We start from the raw sequence: 15,791 nt of genomic DNA, 5'->3' as shown, positions 1-15,791 counted from the left end.
AGAAGTATTTTGAAAAATGACAAAAAGGCAGGGATGGTTGTCCTGAGTCTAACCTTATCGACATAACCTACTTGAAGTTGACCAAACGACCAAGAGGCTTGCTACGTTTGTCGAGAATTTTCTTTGCCATCTCAAAAGATTTGTCTGTCACAACTCACTTCGACTCCACGGTTGCTGATTCGAACGCTCACGGTTTAAGACAATCTGATTAAAATAAGAAGTAGAGATGGCCTTTGCTTGTTCCTTACTGTTTCTTTAACTAAAAGGGGCTGTAAGTTAACAAGAACAGCAAATAACAAGCAAAGGCGGAAACGTTGCCATTCCAACATCTGATTTTGATCAGATTGAGTTTTAGAAAGAGAGACAAACAGACAGATAGACGGGCATCAGAACAGACAGACAGTAGGAGAGAGACAGACCGACAGGGAAACTGCTGACAAGGGAAAAAGAAGCGAGAATATAACAGAACGAGAATGTATCAGATATTGATAAAACACGAGAATGATAATGTAGATTATAAAAAATGTTTATTGAAGTTATTCAATTCATTATTGAAGAGTCCTATGTAAATCGTGATAATTTCAGTGGTAGTCTGGCTAATTTATGGAGATCGCTTGACCACTATCAACGTTCGATACATCGTCCGCTCACACTGGTCGACTACAGTCTCCTACGAGCTAACCAAGCTTTAATTTCGGGCAGCATCAAGCTCTCCGGACAAGAGATCTTGGCATGCGAAGATGCGTTTAATATCATGTAGACATTATTCGTCGCGGGACTCTTTGGCGGTTTCCTGGAAGAAGAGACAGGAGAATGGATTTTAATAGAAAGGAAACGTATAAAGCCATTGAAAAGTAAATTTATATGTCCCAGAATTCTGAATGCGATTTCCGAACGGGGCGTGGCGCCCTCCTATTTACGTATACGTCACTTCAACTTTTTGAAAAGGACGCATTTCTCATCAAATTGTGATTTTTCCCATTTCACATATGGGGAGGGGTGATGTTAAGCAAATGTAGCATTGTAAATAGGCTGGTGACTTCCATATATTTATTTGATGAATATAATGTGCATTATATTACCATGCCTTGCCTGTCGCATTTTGATTGGTCGAGCTGAACCACGTGACTGACCACAAATACACAGTAATGGTCTGTTTATATGCCCGTGAATATGAATAATAAGATTTTCAACTCAAAGTATCGTAACTGTATAGCTCAAACGTAAATCATAGTCAATCGCAAATAAAATGGAGCCAAGTTGAGATACTTTTTTCTGAAAATATTTCCAGATTTGCCAATATTTTACAGCGCGCGTGACAGTGCGTCGCGTATTGCTCAGTTCTGTGGCCAAGTTGTCGTTTGCTCCGAAAATTTTCGCAAATTTTGACGGTTTTCTCCGGTTTGTTGATAATATAATGGAAATAACAGACTCCGCACTGACCATTAACGTTTATTTATGGGCGCGGGCTCGAGGAAAGCCAAATTAACGGGCTCGGCAAGCCTCGCCTGTTAATTTTTGGCTTTCCTCTCGCCCTAGCCCATAAATAAACGTTAATGGTAAGCGCGTCGCCCGTTATTTCTATAATATCTGACAAATAATTTATGTAAAAATAAACAAAAATTGTTGGATTGGAAATCTAAATAATTCTACAAAGTATGGATAAGGCATGGTCATTACTTTTAAGTTTGCAACAGCTTTAACTGTTGTTTTGGAAGGCCCGAGAAGTGATAATTTCAATTCTTATGCACATTTTCAGCGGAAAAATAGCTAAAACTTGCATTTATTATTCAATGTGGTTCACATGTAAATAACACAAGTGCAGCATTTCAAGAAAGGAACTGAAAGTAAATATATCGAGTTGGGCAACGCTTACGGGAGATTCATAATTTCTGTCATTCGAATGGGATAAAAGTGGGTGTATTTCAAATCCTTAGAGCTGCCAAATTAATCTGATGATATTTTGATTTTTTGTCGTCTTACTGTCATAGAAAAATAACGAAAATCATTGGTAAAATTTTAGTGGCTAGATAACTCTTAAAAACAACAAATTGCAAAAGAATTACGTCGCCCAGAGAAGAAGTACAGCGTACAGAACCAACAGGGAAGAGACAGGGTACATATTGACACGTTAAATCGTTCCGGACACGTGTAGTCAAGGCGGGAGATTGAGAGGTGAAGGAAAGATATGCATGTACTCACCAACAGAGGGCGGCCTGCGGTGTCTATGGGCAAATAGAGACACAATGCTGCAAGTAAAATATTTATAGCAGCGTACATACTGAAGGCAACTGTCGGAGACGATGCGACCAATACCTGGAAATGAAATTGACAGAAATGAGGTTGCATTTTTAGGTAAAATGCAACTTTGGGACAGATATTGAAACGGACTGAAATCATTTTTAAAAAATCCTTTTTCTGATCTACTGCTCGTAAGGGCTTATTTTAATGCTCCTGCAGTAAGAAAATTTTCACTGTATGTATGTATGTATGTATGTGTGTGTGTGTGTATATGTATGTATGTATGTATGTGTGTGTAAGTACATATATGATATGGTCAGATATAAAGCTCCCACAAAAACAACAATATTGCTCCTAGCACGCACCGTATACCCTCCCAACTTCCCACTCCAGTTTCGTGTGTTTTCTGGAATCAATATTTAGACAAAACACCTTGAAGTTAGAACTCTCTCTGGACACTTGCGATAATGTTGGTAGTATCGACACCACTGCAGGGAACTGGTGTACCAAATATCGAATGCAAAGCCTTTGAGTAAATGGTATTTGGAAAATCGAATATATAGAAAAGGAAATGAAGGCAACTTCACACATTGGTTCTACCTTTGTTTGTGATACGGTATAGTGAGTAGATCAATGTGGTTTCGTTATAAGGGAAAGGCAAAATACGGTTTATTCGACCAGTTTCAACATTCTTTTAAATAAACTGACACAAACATTCTCAAGTGAGATAAACGCCGTTAGAGTCGAGCAAACTGACTAAACATACCTGTCCCGCATAGGGTGCAACCGTGTCACCGAGTCTACTGAAGCTTGTACACAGCAATAATCCAACCCCCCTGACTGTTGTAGGATACACTTCAGTGGTGTATAAATAAGTGATATTAAACAGCGATGTACTGGTAGAACGTACGAAAAACCCCATGACAATGAAGTAAGACCTGTAATGAACAGGAAACTGATGATTTGAACAATCTCGAGAGGTTTTCTCATCTATCTATCTATCTATCTATCTATCTATCTATCTATCTATCTATCTATCTATCTATCTATCTATCTATCTATCTATCTATCTAACTGATGATTTGAACAATCTCGAGAGGTTTTCTCATCTATCTATCTATCTATCTATCTATCTATCTATCTATCTATCTATCTATCTATCTATCTATCTATCTATCTATCTATCTATCTATCTATCTATCTATCTATCTAACTGATGATTTGAACAATCTCGAGAGGTTTTCTCATCTATCTATCTATCTATCTATCTATCTATCTATCTATCTATCTATCTATCTATCTATCTATCTATCTATCTATCTATCTATCTATCTATCTATCTAGCATGCATGCATGCATACATGCATACATGCATGCATGCATACATACATACATACATACATACATACATACATACATACATACATACATACATACATACATACATACATACATACATACATACATACATACATACATACATACATACATACATACATACATACATACATACATACATACATACATACATACATACATACATACATACATACATACATACATACATACATACATACATACATACATCGTTGCATTCAAAGCAAAGTAACGCTACAGGTTTAAACGTTATTAAACTGGTCGCTCTGTGCGTATTGACCAGATTTGTGTGATCTAGGAGTTGTTTTACATTTAAGTTTAATGGACTGGGTGAAAGACGAGACTGAAATCTCTACCTATTGACGCAGATCATCATTAACAAATAAGTCAACGCTGCCAATACAGACATCACAGCCAAAGCTTGTCTTCTACTAAGGGCATAGCTGACGGCAACACTTAGGGGTATACCTGTAAAATAAGAGTTATCAAAGTATAGTTTGACCACAGTCCCTCCATCCATTACTGTCGATGGACATTATTATTATGCTACATACATGCATGTTTGTCGTAAGAGGGCGACATCTGTAACCTCCATAAATGTAATAATCTCCACAAATGTAATATCAACCACAATTGTAATAAAATGCACCCATAAATGTAATATCGCCCATAAATGTAACAAAAATCAACCATAAATGTAATAAAAACACCAACCACAAATGTAATAAATGGTAACCATAAATGTAATATAAAACATCCATAAATGTAATACTTATCAACCATAAATGTAATAAATCTATTTTGTCGTTGCAATTGAGGAATTAGCCCTTAAATATTGATCTATGTAATAAGGAAAGCAACTCCACACATTATTCATATGTTGATTGTTTGCGTTTTAGTGTGTTTGTAAGTATATTTGAAAGTGTATTTTACGTTTCACTGTTTTGTGTATAGAACTGATTGGCCACGGCGAGACACAGCAGTAATATGAATGTCAGTGCAGTCTCTACTCCAGAGTGGGGAAGACTGTATAACACTACGATCCTTTAACGCCGTTTTTTTTTGAAAATTGCCGTACTTTCTTAATCAATTGCCTCAAATTCGTCTTCAGTGGATAAATTGTGTGGAATAATCGATAGATTGTCTGTATTCCTATGTTGTCCCACTTGAAGTTTGTTCCTTCACTAGGGATGCCAGGATGTCTAATTTTGTTCTACTGTGTTCAAGGTAGTGTTCGTATTGTTTTTTACTAGATTGAAATATATGCTCTCGTCAACATGTTTTGTGTCGTAAGTTTCTGTTATAAGGTTTTATATTTCTCTGTTATTTGTTCTGAGTCATCTGTCATAAACTTTGTGTGGTATCACTGGTTGACGAGTTATTTTGACGCTTCCTTATTATGTAATTATCAGTGTCTAGAACTGCTGTTCCACTTCCATTATCTAACGGTTTGATCAGTACCTCGCCATTTTCTGACAGCGTTCTCAAAGTATTCTACTCTGTGTTTCGGAAAGGAAACCTAGTTTCAGGAAAGTATGCAATAACATTACACTAGTCTTATTAAAGTTATTATTTACTCAGGGCATTGATAAACAAATATGATCACATATGCAAGTTCAAGTTTATTACATTTATGGTTGAGTTTTATTACATTTATGGTTAATTTGTTTATTACATTTGTGGTTGCGGGTTGTTACATTTATGGTTGACAGTTTTATTACATTTGTGGTTGATTTTATTACAATTGTGGTTGATATTACATTTGTGGAGGTTACAACATCCCCTATCACGACGAGTACGCACACCCCATTACTACGGTGATTCTGCAACAAATCATACGCATCTTTTTTACAAAATTTAATGTTAGCCTTTCTGTTCACACACGGGGACTGATGTCCGCCTATTTCTGCCTATGGGTATGTGTGTGGGTATGTGTATCTGTATGTCAGTTTCCCTATTTGAAATGAAATTACGGTGTTTCCAATGGGGTTCTATTCGAACTCACAACATACGGCATCCAGTCACCTAGCAGAGAAGCAACAAACAGAACCGCTCGACCAAATCCCCACTCTCAAAAACGACTGGTAAATTCTGTCCACCAGCAGAGCTATCAACCAAGGGTAGGAAAAAACGGTGTTTCCAATCGAACACTAAATTGAATAAGTATGTAAATAATTCAAAAAACATTCAAAATGCGATGTGAGGGTGATACTGACGTCGCATTTTGAATTCATTTATTTATTATTCATTTAGTATTTATTTATTATTTATGTTTATGTGTTCGAGTTTTTATTAGTTATTTATATGTTATTAATTTATTACTTATTTGTTTCTTTTTGATTAGTTTCTTCTTTATTTGTTTGGTTTTACTTATTTATTTATTTGTTTGGTTGAAATTAAATGCCGCACTCTTCACAGCCATGCGTAGAAATTAATTTGAACAACGATCTTTCTCACTCGTTTCTAAAGAGATATATATATATTTGACAACATACTGAGAGCTTCACCGCATGAGGTCCATACTGTGGTAAGGTAGTCCTCCGCTCTCATCGGATGACAGTCACAGCCCCACACGTTGTTCGATGTCTTACTGATTCCCTCTCTCAGAGCAGAACACGTGCCGCCAGCATCGGCGCCTTGCAGTGTCGTTATTGCAAAGATGGCACCATAGTAGGAAAAACCAGCACTGAACCTGAAAGTATTTTATTTCGGTGTTGAATTTTGTTCTTGCAGAAACTACAAACAGTCGTTTCTTCCGGCTCAGAGCAGCCTGTTGGATTACAAGAAAGAATAGAAATCCCGTAAAATGTTTCCCAATTTTATCAATTTTTTACTCACCATAATATCGTCAACATCAACGTAATGCGTCTATACTTTTTGCTGAAAAGTTCTTTAAAGTTCCCTCGCTCGCTCTGTGAATTAAATAGAAAAGTAAATTATTGAACAGCTGCATGCCTTTATGCGTACGGCTTGTCGTTTTTAGAAGGTCAGTGTTATTGGTCATCTAAATTTTAGAATAACTTCAATGCTGTTAGAGAAAGGCGGCAATTTACGATTTAAGATGGCGATGGCGTGGTTCTCACATTTGTAAATGTTGACATAGCGTATTTACAAGGTGCTAATTCTTTGTTTCTATTGAAATTGTGATTGAGTTAATTAATTTGATTTTGTTCAAAATTTCCGAAAAGAAACTTTTAAAAAGTCCCTTTCGAAATCGAAAGTAAATTCGGGGGTCACCCTGCAAGATGTTGTACTTGACAAAGAAATTACCCCATCAACAAATTATGCTCCTGAAATTCAAAATGTCCACTATCCTTGTGTTAACTCCATGGAGAAAATTAACTTTTCGATTTTCACAAAAAAAGAGCTGTGATAATTCTAGGTACTCAACGATCTTCAAAATGAGCCCCTGCAAACGGTAGATAAACCCTTGGGCCAGAGTTGTGTTGGCTAGAACCTCTGCGATTTCGTCATTGATATCCCCTAGTTTTTGACGAAATCTATCTTCGTCTGTTCTACATTCGGCAATCACTCACCGCAGCATTACCAACGCCCTGCTGCAGTCTTCCGGCGGGTAGGGTAGCGCTATTTAAAGTGGCCATCTTCTGTAGAATTTTAGTCGCTTTTGCTGTTTCTCCGGATGCCAGACAGTACCTCGGGGATTCGGGTATGAACAACTGACAAATGAGAAACGCGAATTCGGTTAATTTGAGAAGTCTGTAAAAATTGGGAATTTTAAAACAATATGTCTGTCTATTTGCCAATGTATGTACGTACAGAAGTATAACGTATGTATGTATGTATGTATGTATGTATGTATGTATGTATGTATGTATGTATGTATGTATGTATGTATGTATGTATGTATGTATGTATGTATGTATGTATGTATGTATGTATGTATGTATGTTGACATTTATACGCACGTAGAGTCTGCTCGGATGTAGACACGTTGAACGCTAGACACTTCCATATGTTGTTAGAAGTATAACCAGAAAATGTATTTTAAAAAGTGATGGAAAACACATCGAAAGTTAGAGATAATGGAGCTTTGATCATATGAAGTATCTTCAACTAGATTTTGTGAACACCGATAGGCACTATTTAAGAACTAGAGAAGGAGAAAAGCATAGGTACAGACGAATTATCACGTGCAGCTACCGGGTTTTATTAGCGTCACTGAACGATACTCATCGACAATATCGTCTGTAGTGCATGCTGTATTTTTGCAGGCAATATAACGAAAATTTAAGGACGGCCTCACCGCTAATCCAGCGAGGACTATGAAGGAGGGTAATGAAGACACTGCGATGTGTACACGCCATCCAAGGGTTGGCAGCACAAGGTAACCAATCACGCTCTGCAGGATTGTTCCAAAGGACCATGTAGCCTGCCGAAAGAAAATGAAGTGGTGTCGAGCAGTCAAAGATGGACTTCTTTGCATAAATTATGATAAACAGAACCATGGCTACCCACACTACTGAGATTATCTTTAAATTAAATTTGTCTGATTAGATGCTGGAACCAGGTTGCTGTTGTCGTAATCATCGCGGCTGTCACGTGACAAAATAATTCATACTTATTGTATGAATTATTGTATGAATTGCACCTGTGTCGATAATTCGATTTTGATATTGCATCACAAAATTTGCAATATTGATTTGTTACCGGGCTTAACATGCAATAGTAAATTTTGAAATCTCTCTTTTAAACAGGTCGGTATGAACCGAAATTTTAGGGTTCTCAGTTACAAAGAAAACATTGGAGGCCCAAGGCCCAAGGATAAACTGTGTGCATGCACATACAAATGTTTCCTATACATTCTCCTCTTATACAATAATATGTTATGTTCTCTGTCTCTGTCTCTCTCTCTCTCTCTCTCTCTGTCTCTCTCTCTCTCTCTCTCTCTCTCTCTCTCTCTCTCTCTCTCTCTCTCTCTCTCTCTCTCTGATGTGGCAGTTTGAAATGGACAATCTCGGCAAGGGTTTATACCGGGACTAGATTCTTTCGGTGCAAGTCTGATTTGAGCGCCGGGAGCTCTGGCTCCTTGTTTGTTTGTTAATGCGTGTTTATTTATTTATTACGTATGATTATTTCCATATACATTAAAGAAACCAATAAAGAGTTGTATTTGTGTTCATACTCGTCACACGGTGTTTGTTTGTTTGTTGTTTTTGTCATTAAAAATATAGTCATTAAGTGATGCTTTGAAAAGTTTCTAATACAATTCAACATATGAAATAAAGTATACCCCGCCTTTGCCGTGAATAAGCACTCATGTGTGTCCACCACTCTCTCTGAATACTCACCCTTTCTAATACCCTTTTCTACTCTTTTTGTGTCATGGTTATGGTGCTTGTCTTTATGCGGACCAAAAGGACGACAAACGTTATAGGAATTACTCTGTTTCTCAGTGAACATCACTCACCCAAAATCCGAGCAGGATAGATCCTCGGCCTGCTGTCGGTAAAAATTCTCCAGCGTAGGGAAAGAGCGTTGGCAGACCCCCGATGGCGAATCCCGCCACAAACCTCAGACAAAGTAACCATACGTACGTTGGCGAAAACGCGCAGAGTAAACCATAGTAGGCTAGTATTACTGATGCGAATAATGCAGTCTGCGAAATGAAAATAGTAGCGTAATCATATGGAACCCTGAAAAGTGTTCTCCTCGATCAACTTGTGCCCGGCGTGAAGCAGCAGACTATCGATAGTTCCCCGTCCTCCCTATGTTGTTAGTATCGTCATAACCTGTCATAGTGTTAATTGTGAGAGCGCCGCCTCAAAAGGTCTGTAAAGGGGTAAGTTGGATGGTCAAATCGTTGCGAACGGTTATCGATAGTCTAATTCATTGCATTTCGTGCAGAACATTTACGAATAAAAATGGACAAAAGTTCATTCATTCATTCATTCAAGTCATCATTATTTTGTGAACTTACAGGTCGTTCACATGGACATCACGATGCAATTAATATGCCTACTCCACTAGCTAAGGTCAAGCCATTCCCAGAAGCTGGTAAAATTACTCCGCAATATTTCGCAAAATCTTCACGCTCGAAAGAAAAACATCTTAATAGTTTATACAGGATGTTGTTCCAATTCCGTTCTGGTAAATTTTAAACTTAAATATTCTTACTATTTAAAAGGGTGAAGATGTCAATCAATAATAACTATGGCATTTTATGGTTTCATTTAGACATTTGAAAATTGTACATGTTGACTATAAAAGTAAAGAAAAACACGAAAGGCGAGGAGAGGTTTATATCGAAATATAGATGATATATACTTAACTGACCTTCCATCGTCCAAACCTATCTGCGAACGTCCCCCAAGCAAGAGCTCCAATATAGGTGCCGAAAAACACAACCTGCGAAAATGGAAAATGAACATACGCCCTCAGCGACAAACTTATTTCCGTGGGCGTTGTCAACTTTCACATCGTCCTTCTGTGCAATGCACAATAGCCTGATGCACGACTAAACGCCGGAGGTAAACATGGTGTGGTTGACCCATTTGTCTTCCGCAGACTTTTACATTTGTAATACATCTCTTCCAGACTCTTTCATGATTCTTTAATTTACGGTCACGTGGCACGCATAATTTTGACACTGATACATGCAAAGAGCCAGTTACCACCGGTTAATAGTTTTTAAACCACCAGTTAATAGTTTCCAAAACTATTAACCGGTTAATAGTTTGGAACAACTGTTGCCTGTGCAAGTTTCAAACACAATCTACGCATGCGCACGTTTAAACTGAAGAAAAGAACTGAATGTGGCGGTGTCGTCTGCTAGCAAGAGTTGTGAAGTAGATCAATTTCGCTGGGTTCGACGAAAGGAGACGTTTAAGGAAAGACGAAACATTTAGCTCGAAGAAAATAAAAAATAGTTTCTTAACAAAAACGAACGTTTTAACTCCTACAATATCTCAATAATTTTAACTCCATGTGCTCTTGCCCGCTGCATATCACTGTCTTTATCATCTGCAACTTTGATGGGTTTTTTATCATATTTATTCTGCTTGTAAAATAGAATGTCTAAAACACTGATGTTTAGCTTGTCAACACAGAATATGTGCAACATATGACTTGTGCTATTATTGATTATATAGCTCATAATTGATTTGTCAACACTAGTATTTTATATCGCACACACTGCAGGACTAATAAGCTTACCATAGAGAAACAACTTACTTCTTTGTTTGGATAAAAATAATGAAGTACTATAAAAAGTTACAGTTAAGCGTCCATTGTGATCACAATGACTTTTGCGGTGGAAACTTACTGTCGATAGAGTGGCGACCTCGGTGTTGGACAACATCCACGTACACTGAACTTGCCGGGAAGTCAAGGCCAGCAGAAGAGTCTCAAACGCATCTGATACCTGTGAAAGATCGGGACAGGCTCAATCGAAAACACATCGGCTGTAATGGATCATTCGATCTTTCGCGGGGTCATCTAGTCAGAATTACGATACACAATGTGTTCGCATTCTAAATGCAGTAGTAAATCATTTTTGAGAGAACATTGCATGCAAGCTATTCTTGTAGTATTCCATGCTTTATTTTTACTTCTTAGGCTGCGTTCACAAATAACGATTAGGGGGGGGCCTGGAGGAATCGCGATTGAAATCTTATTTTTTTTCAGATCCCCCCTCAATACCCTAAAAAATTTTCAAATGCCCCCCTCTATATGATCAAAAATTTTCAAGTCCCCCCAACTATCACAAGCCAACATATTTGTAAAGGATGTGCGCGCAGACAAAAATAAACTTGTATTGCGCCATTCCGCTCACAGGTGTTCAAGACTACCTGTTATTAGCACTTTGTAAAGTCATATTCCTAAGGCAAGTTCTTAAATTGATTCATTTTTAAATGCATCAGTGAAGTTTTTGGATTTATCAATCTAAGCCAACTTGAGTTAATCCAACTCTGGCCAGGTAAGTTGCTCCGGCCGAAGAGCACACAAAATGACGATCATGAGAGAGTGGGCAAACTGTGAATTCTGGCTAATTGCCATATTGTAAAAAGCTCAGAACAGTGACCCACCAAAAATTGTTTCAAAAGTACAAGACATATATGAATTAGATGCTATTCAAAATTGGCGATACTGGAAAGTTACAATATTCCATCAAATAAATATTTCAATCTCAGAAATGTTGGGTGTAATAATAGCAAATTTTATTAAAAAATAAATAATTCCATTGAGTCACATATTCTTTCATTTAGTCTTTACTGTTCAAAGTTTTACTTTTGTATTATTTTATGACGAGAATTTGAAAATTTAGAAAACAAGCATGGTGACCTTATCTTTTTTCTTTAATATTTGATTATTCTCATATGCCAGAATTCAAAAATCCCTGGTCTTCCATGTGTTGCTCTCTGGCCTAATCTTGGGTACAAGTAGTTTTCACTGTCATGAGTGTCATTTGACCCAAACTCTTCTTCAATTACCATGTACATCAGAGTCAGAGCTATCTCTATCACTGATCAGGTATGCAGTGACAGTGACACTGCAGTAGCAGGGCGGTACCTGATAGTGACACTACCCGTAGGGAGTAGCTGTATTAACTTTGATAATTTTGACAATATTTTTGTTCAGTTTATACAACTGCGTTCTTGTTCTACTCCCTACAGCATGTTGAATTGTCCAGTATTCAGCTTGCTATCACAGCCTGTGTATGTGTACCATGCATTTGTATCACTGACAACTGACTGTCAGTCTGGACTCTAATTAAATTATCACCTAATACATATTTATATATACAGACTTTGTCGACAAACTGAATATTGTGTTTGAGCATTCTGTAGGGAGACAACAAGAAACTGCGTTTACTTCATAGAAATATTGCAAAAATCATCAACAGTTGCAGCTTCTGCCCTATTACCAGGCTTAAGTTTGGGTTTTTTATGACAAATCACAAAAGTTTAGATTTTATCGAGATAAAAGTCATGAAATGTGACATAATGGTTCTAGATTTTGTTAAATTATTACTAACATTACAACAATTGGATGACATAAAAATGGTATTCATTTTCATTGAATTACCTACAAAAACTTGGAATTGGAAAATGTAAAACATAAAAGGGAACCAACAAAATTTCAAGTCCCCCCTCCCTACAGGCAGAGCAAAATTTTCAAGTCCCTCCTCTACTACCCCAAAAATTTTCGAATCCCCCTGAATTCCTCCAGCTCCCCCTAACCATTTTTTGTGAACGCAGCCTTACGTCATGTGAACACTTTTTTCACCTGAATTGAGGCTGTTATTTTTTTACTGATCTCGTTGTTAGCCATTGTAAAGAGTAACTTTTATATACTTTTATGAAGAATATAGCTATATATAAGCTTATGAGTGTAGGTGTGTGTATTTATGGCTTAGGATTACTTATTTATATCCAAAGCCCCATAGACATACCTGTGACTTTCCTTAATTATATGCAGGATATAGTACCCCTTTAACGTTAGAAATATCTCCTGAACTGAACAGCCATTATATGTTGCGACCTTTTATTTTCGTTCACCTGCGCTACGTTTGTACTTTTTACCGCTTAGCTCTCGTATACCCGAAACAGTGCCCACTTGAGTCTACTAGTGTAAGGGAGCGTTCAGTTTTTACGGCCTGGGGGGCGGCAAAATCTTGTCGCCGGTGTTCAAAAAAATATAGACCCCCCTGCATTTTTTGTGAAAAAAAGATGACCCCCCTTTGTCAGACGAAAAAAATTGATGACCCCCCCCCCCCCTGAAAAATAACCAAAACCCATATGTCAAATTTACCCGCATGGTTTGGATTTGAACTCCGGTACGCGGCGCACTTTATTCGTGTAGCAGAGATGCCAGTGCACAAACTTCTCAGCCACATCCATTCAAACGTCTGTTAATTAGGACGACTGTAAGGCAATTTTAAACTTCATGTCCATAGACAACTCATGTCCATGGACATTGTATAAAGTAAACTTTATTGGAGTGGTTCGTCAAAGGCAGCTCTCCGGTTGAGAGGGTCATGGGCCATTACGTAAAGTCAACTTATTCTAGTGGGCCACCAAAGGTGGCCCGCCGGTAAAGAGGGTCGATCATGGCTATTGCATAAAGTAGACTTTACCGGACAGGGCCGCTGAAGGCACGCGGCCATTACCATTATTCAGTGCGTGATCCCAGGGGTCCCTCAAAAATGTTTCTAATACAAGCCGCGGCTTCAATTGGGAATTTTACGGTAAGATTGCCGTGGGGTATTACATAAAGTCAATTTATTGTAGTGGGCCGCCGCAGGCGGCCCGCCGGTAAAGAGGGTCGATCATGGCCATGGCATAAAGTGAACTTTATTGTTGGTATTATGTTTTTTAAAATGTGGTGACCCCCCCCCCCTTTCCTACCAGTGAAAAAGCGATGAACCCCCCCCCCCTTTGCGGATTCCAAAATTACGATGACCCCCCCCCCCCTGGATTTTGCCGGCCTTCCCCCCCGGCCGTAAAAACTGAACGGTCCCTAAAACAAGAACTGAAACCCACCAGAGCCAGCCCCATTACTGACAGTGCAATGATCTGGAATTTTCCAAAGCCAATTTTGGTCACAGCTTCTTCTACAGTGAAGGTCTCTCCGCTCATACTGCCATAGTGTTCAACCTCCATGACTTTGCACACGGCCGATTGGCGATATCTCGTCTGTAGAGGAGAAGGGCTGAACAAGGATCTATACAGAAAGAAAAATACGATACAGATAGTCACAGTAATCTGGGCGTTTAATGGTGTTGTTTTGTTGTTGTTTATGTTGCTATTGGGTAACAGAATTGAAGAAAATAGCTCTGCGTGGCATGGCTGTGTGTTACCGGCGTTATATGGCCTGGAGGCTGTATAACGCCGGTAACACACAGCCCTGCCACGCAGAGCTATGAAGAATACAGGTATTTTCTTTTTGTTGATTCATGTGCTCTTTCAACCTTCTAAACAACTGTAAAAGAAATTGATAATTATAGAGCAGAATTACTCAAGCACCTTTATATTAATTACCGATCAAAGCCTCACCACCATCTGTGAACTTGCTGGGTAATCAGCTGGTTTGTTGTCTGGTTAAAATGAATCTTCATTCTAAAGGCCACAATGTAAAAGTGTGGTTCACGATTAAACTACAAAGTTTTCTCGCTGAATTAGGTAGGTGCATTTAAATTGTGTACAATTGCATTAAACAAAACAAGCATTTTAAAGGTACATGTATACACTCCTCGGGCGAGTGACAGACTGACAGACAGACAGACAGAGACAGACAGACAGACAGATAGACATACGGGCAGATAGATAGACAGACAGACAGACAGACAGACAGACAGACAGACAGACAGATAGACATACAGACAGATAGACAGAGACAGACAGACAGACAGAACATACAGTATCAAGTAGCATTAACTGAAGTGAATAAATTTCCGGCAGTCCAAACCTATACAAGGCAGTGTCTATTTGTAATGCATTGTGTGATTTCCTTCCACGCACACATAGCCATACACAAATAAAAAAAAAAAGATTAACCGGTGCTTTTTTCGGACTCGTTGGTAGGGCAGTGGGAAAATATCATCCTATTACATATATAGCTTACCTTTCTTGTAATGGAATCGTCTCTTCACGGAGGAAACCTACAAGACATTGAAAAAAACACTGTGGGTTTGCAAATTTGGTACTAAGCCTCCCTGTGTGGCCGTCCGGTGGAATTTCCGGGGCACATCATTCTGAACTATTATTTTCCACCATGCATTGTGATAACATACTTAAATTTTACATATTTAAATTTTGAAGAGTGCTGTGGTTGACCATGAATATTTTTGGTTCGCGGACAAAGGGAGGTTGATTATATGGAAAAGTGACAATACATGCAGTGACAAGTTTCATATCGGATATCAAATAGACAGCAACCGTTGTGCCAGCTAAAATTGACTTCACAAAGAGAGAGTAAGCTTTTATTCCTCTACACTTACAAATACTTATCAAAATGCCATAGCTACCGTATACAGTCTACATATATACGATATTTAACAGCAGGTATGCATCAACAAGTTCAATACGACATTTCGGACTAAAAATGGGGGGGGGGGCTAACTGAATCTGGCTGTCCTGGTTTGCTAAATCTAGTAGCAATTTCCATTGGCTGCGAGAAAAATGGGAACAATGCCTAAACTGCACCCAGGGCCA

General features: G+C 38.3%; 1 protein-coding gene across 2 annotated transcripts; it reads right to left on the bottom strand.

Annotated features, from left to right (window-relative positions):
* Positions 1-510: 510 nt before the first annotated feature.
* Positions 511-15,342, bottom strand: LOC139144972 (putative transporter SVOPL). Of its 2 annotated transcripts, XM_070715837.1 has the most exons (13): positions 15,202-15,342; positions 14,121-14,301; positions 10,901-10,999; positions 9,913-9,984; positions 9,047-9,235; positions 7,883-8,008; positions 7,155-7,295; positions 6,457-6,530; positions 6,114-6,310; positions 3,975-4,086; positions 3,008-3,179; positions 2,203-2,316; positions 511-793 (listed from the first exon to the last, which is right to left on the bottom strand). In XM_070715837.1, the coding sequence occupies exons 2-13, from the start codon at positions 14,238-14,240 to the stop codon at positions 764-766; spliced, it is 1,446 nt and encodes a 481-aa protein (XP_070571938.1). In that variant the 5' UTR covers positions 14,241-14,301; positions 15,202-15,342; the 3' UTR covers positions 511-763. The 2 variants fall into 2 exon arrangements, with proteins under 2 accessions (XP_070571938.1, XP_070571939.1); XM_070715838.1 differs by lacking the exon at positions 9,047-9,235.
* Positions 15,343-15,791: the final 449 nt, after the last annotated feature.

Source organism: Ptychodera flava, chromosome 12 (genome assembly GCF_041260155.1).
Source record: "Ptychodera flava strain L36383 chromosome 12, AS_Pfla_20210202, whole genome shotgun sequence".
In the NCBI taxonomy this organism is placed as follows: Eukaryota; Metazoa; Hemichordata; class Enteropneusta; family Ptychoderidae; genus Ptychodera; species Ptychodera flava.
This window is presented reverse-complemented; position numbering and strand designations above follow the sequence as displayed.

What these genes read in the sequence shown, in the direction of transcription:
- LOC139144972 (XM_070715837.1), bottom strand. Translation starts at nt 14,240, where the DNA reads ATGGAGGTTGAACACTATGGCAGTATGAGCGGAGAGACCTTCACTGTA. An exon ending in CTATCCTGCTCGGATTTTGG is followed by an intron (nt 8,009 to 9,046) that starts GTGAGTGATGTT and finishes TTCTTTCGGCAG; the next exon opens with GCTACATGGTCCTTTGGAAC. An exon ending in CTCATGCGGTGAAGCTCTCA is followed by an intron (nt 4,087 to 6,113) that starts GTATGTTGTCAA and finishes CTTATTTTACAG; the next exon opens with GTATACCCCTAAGTGTTGCC.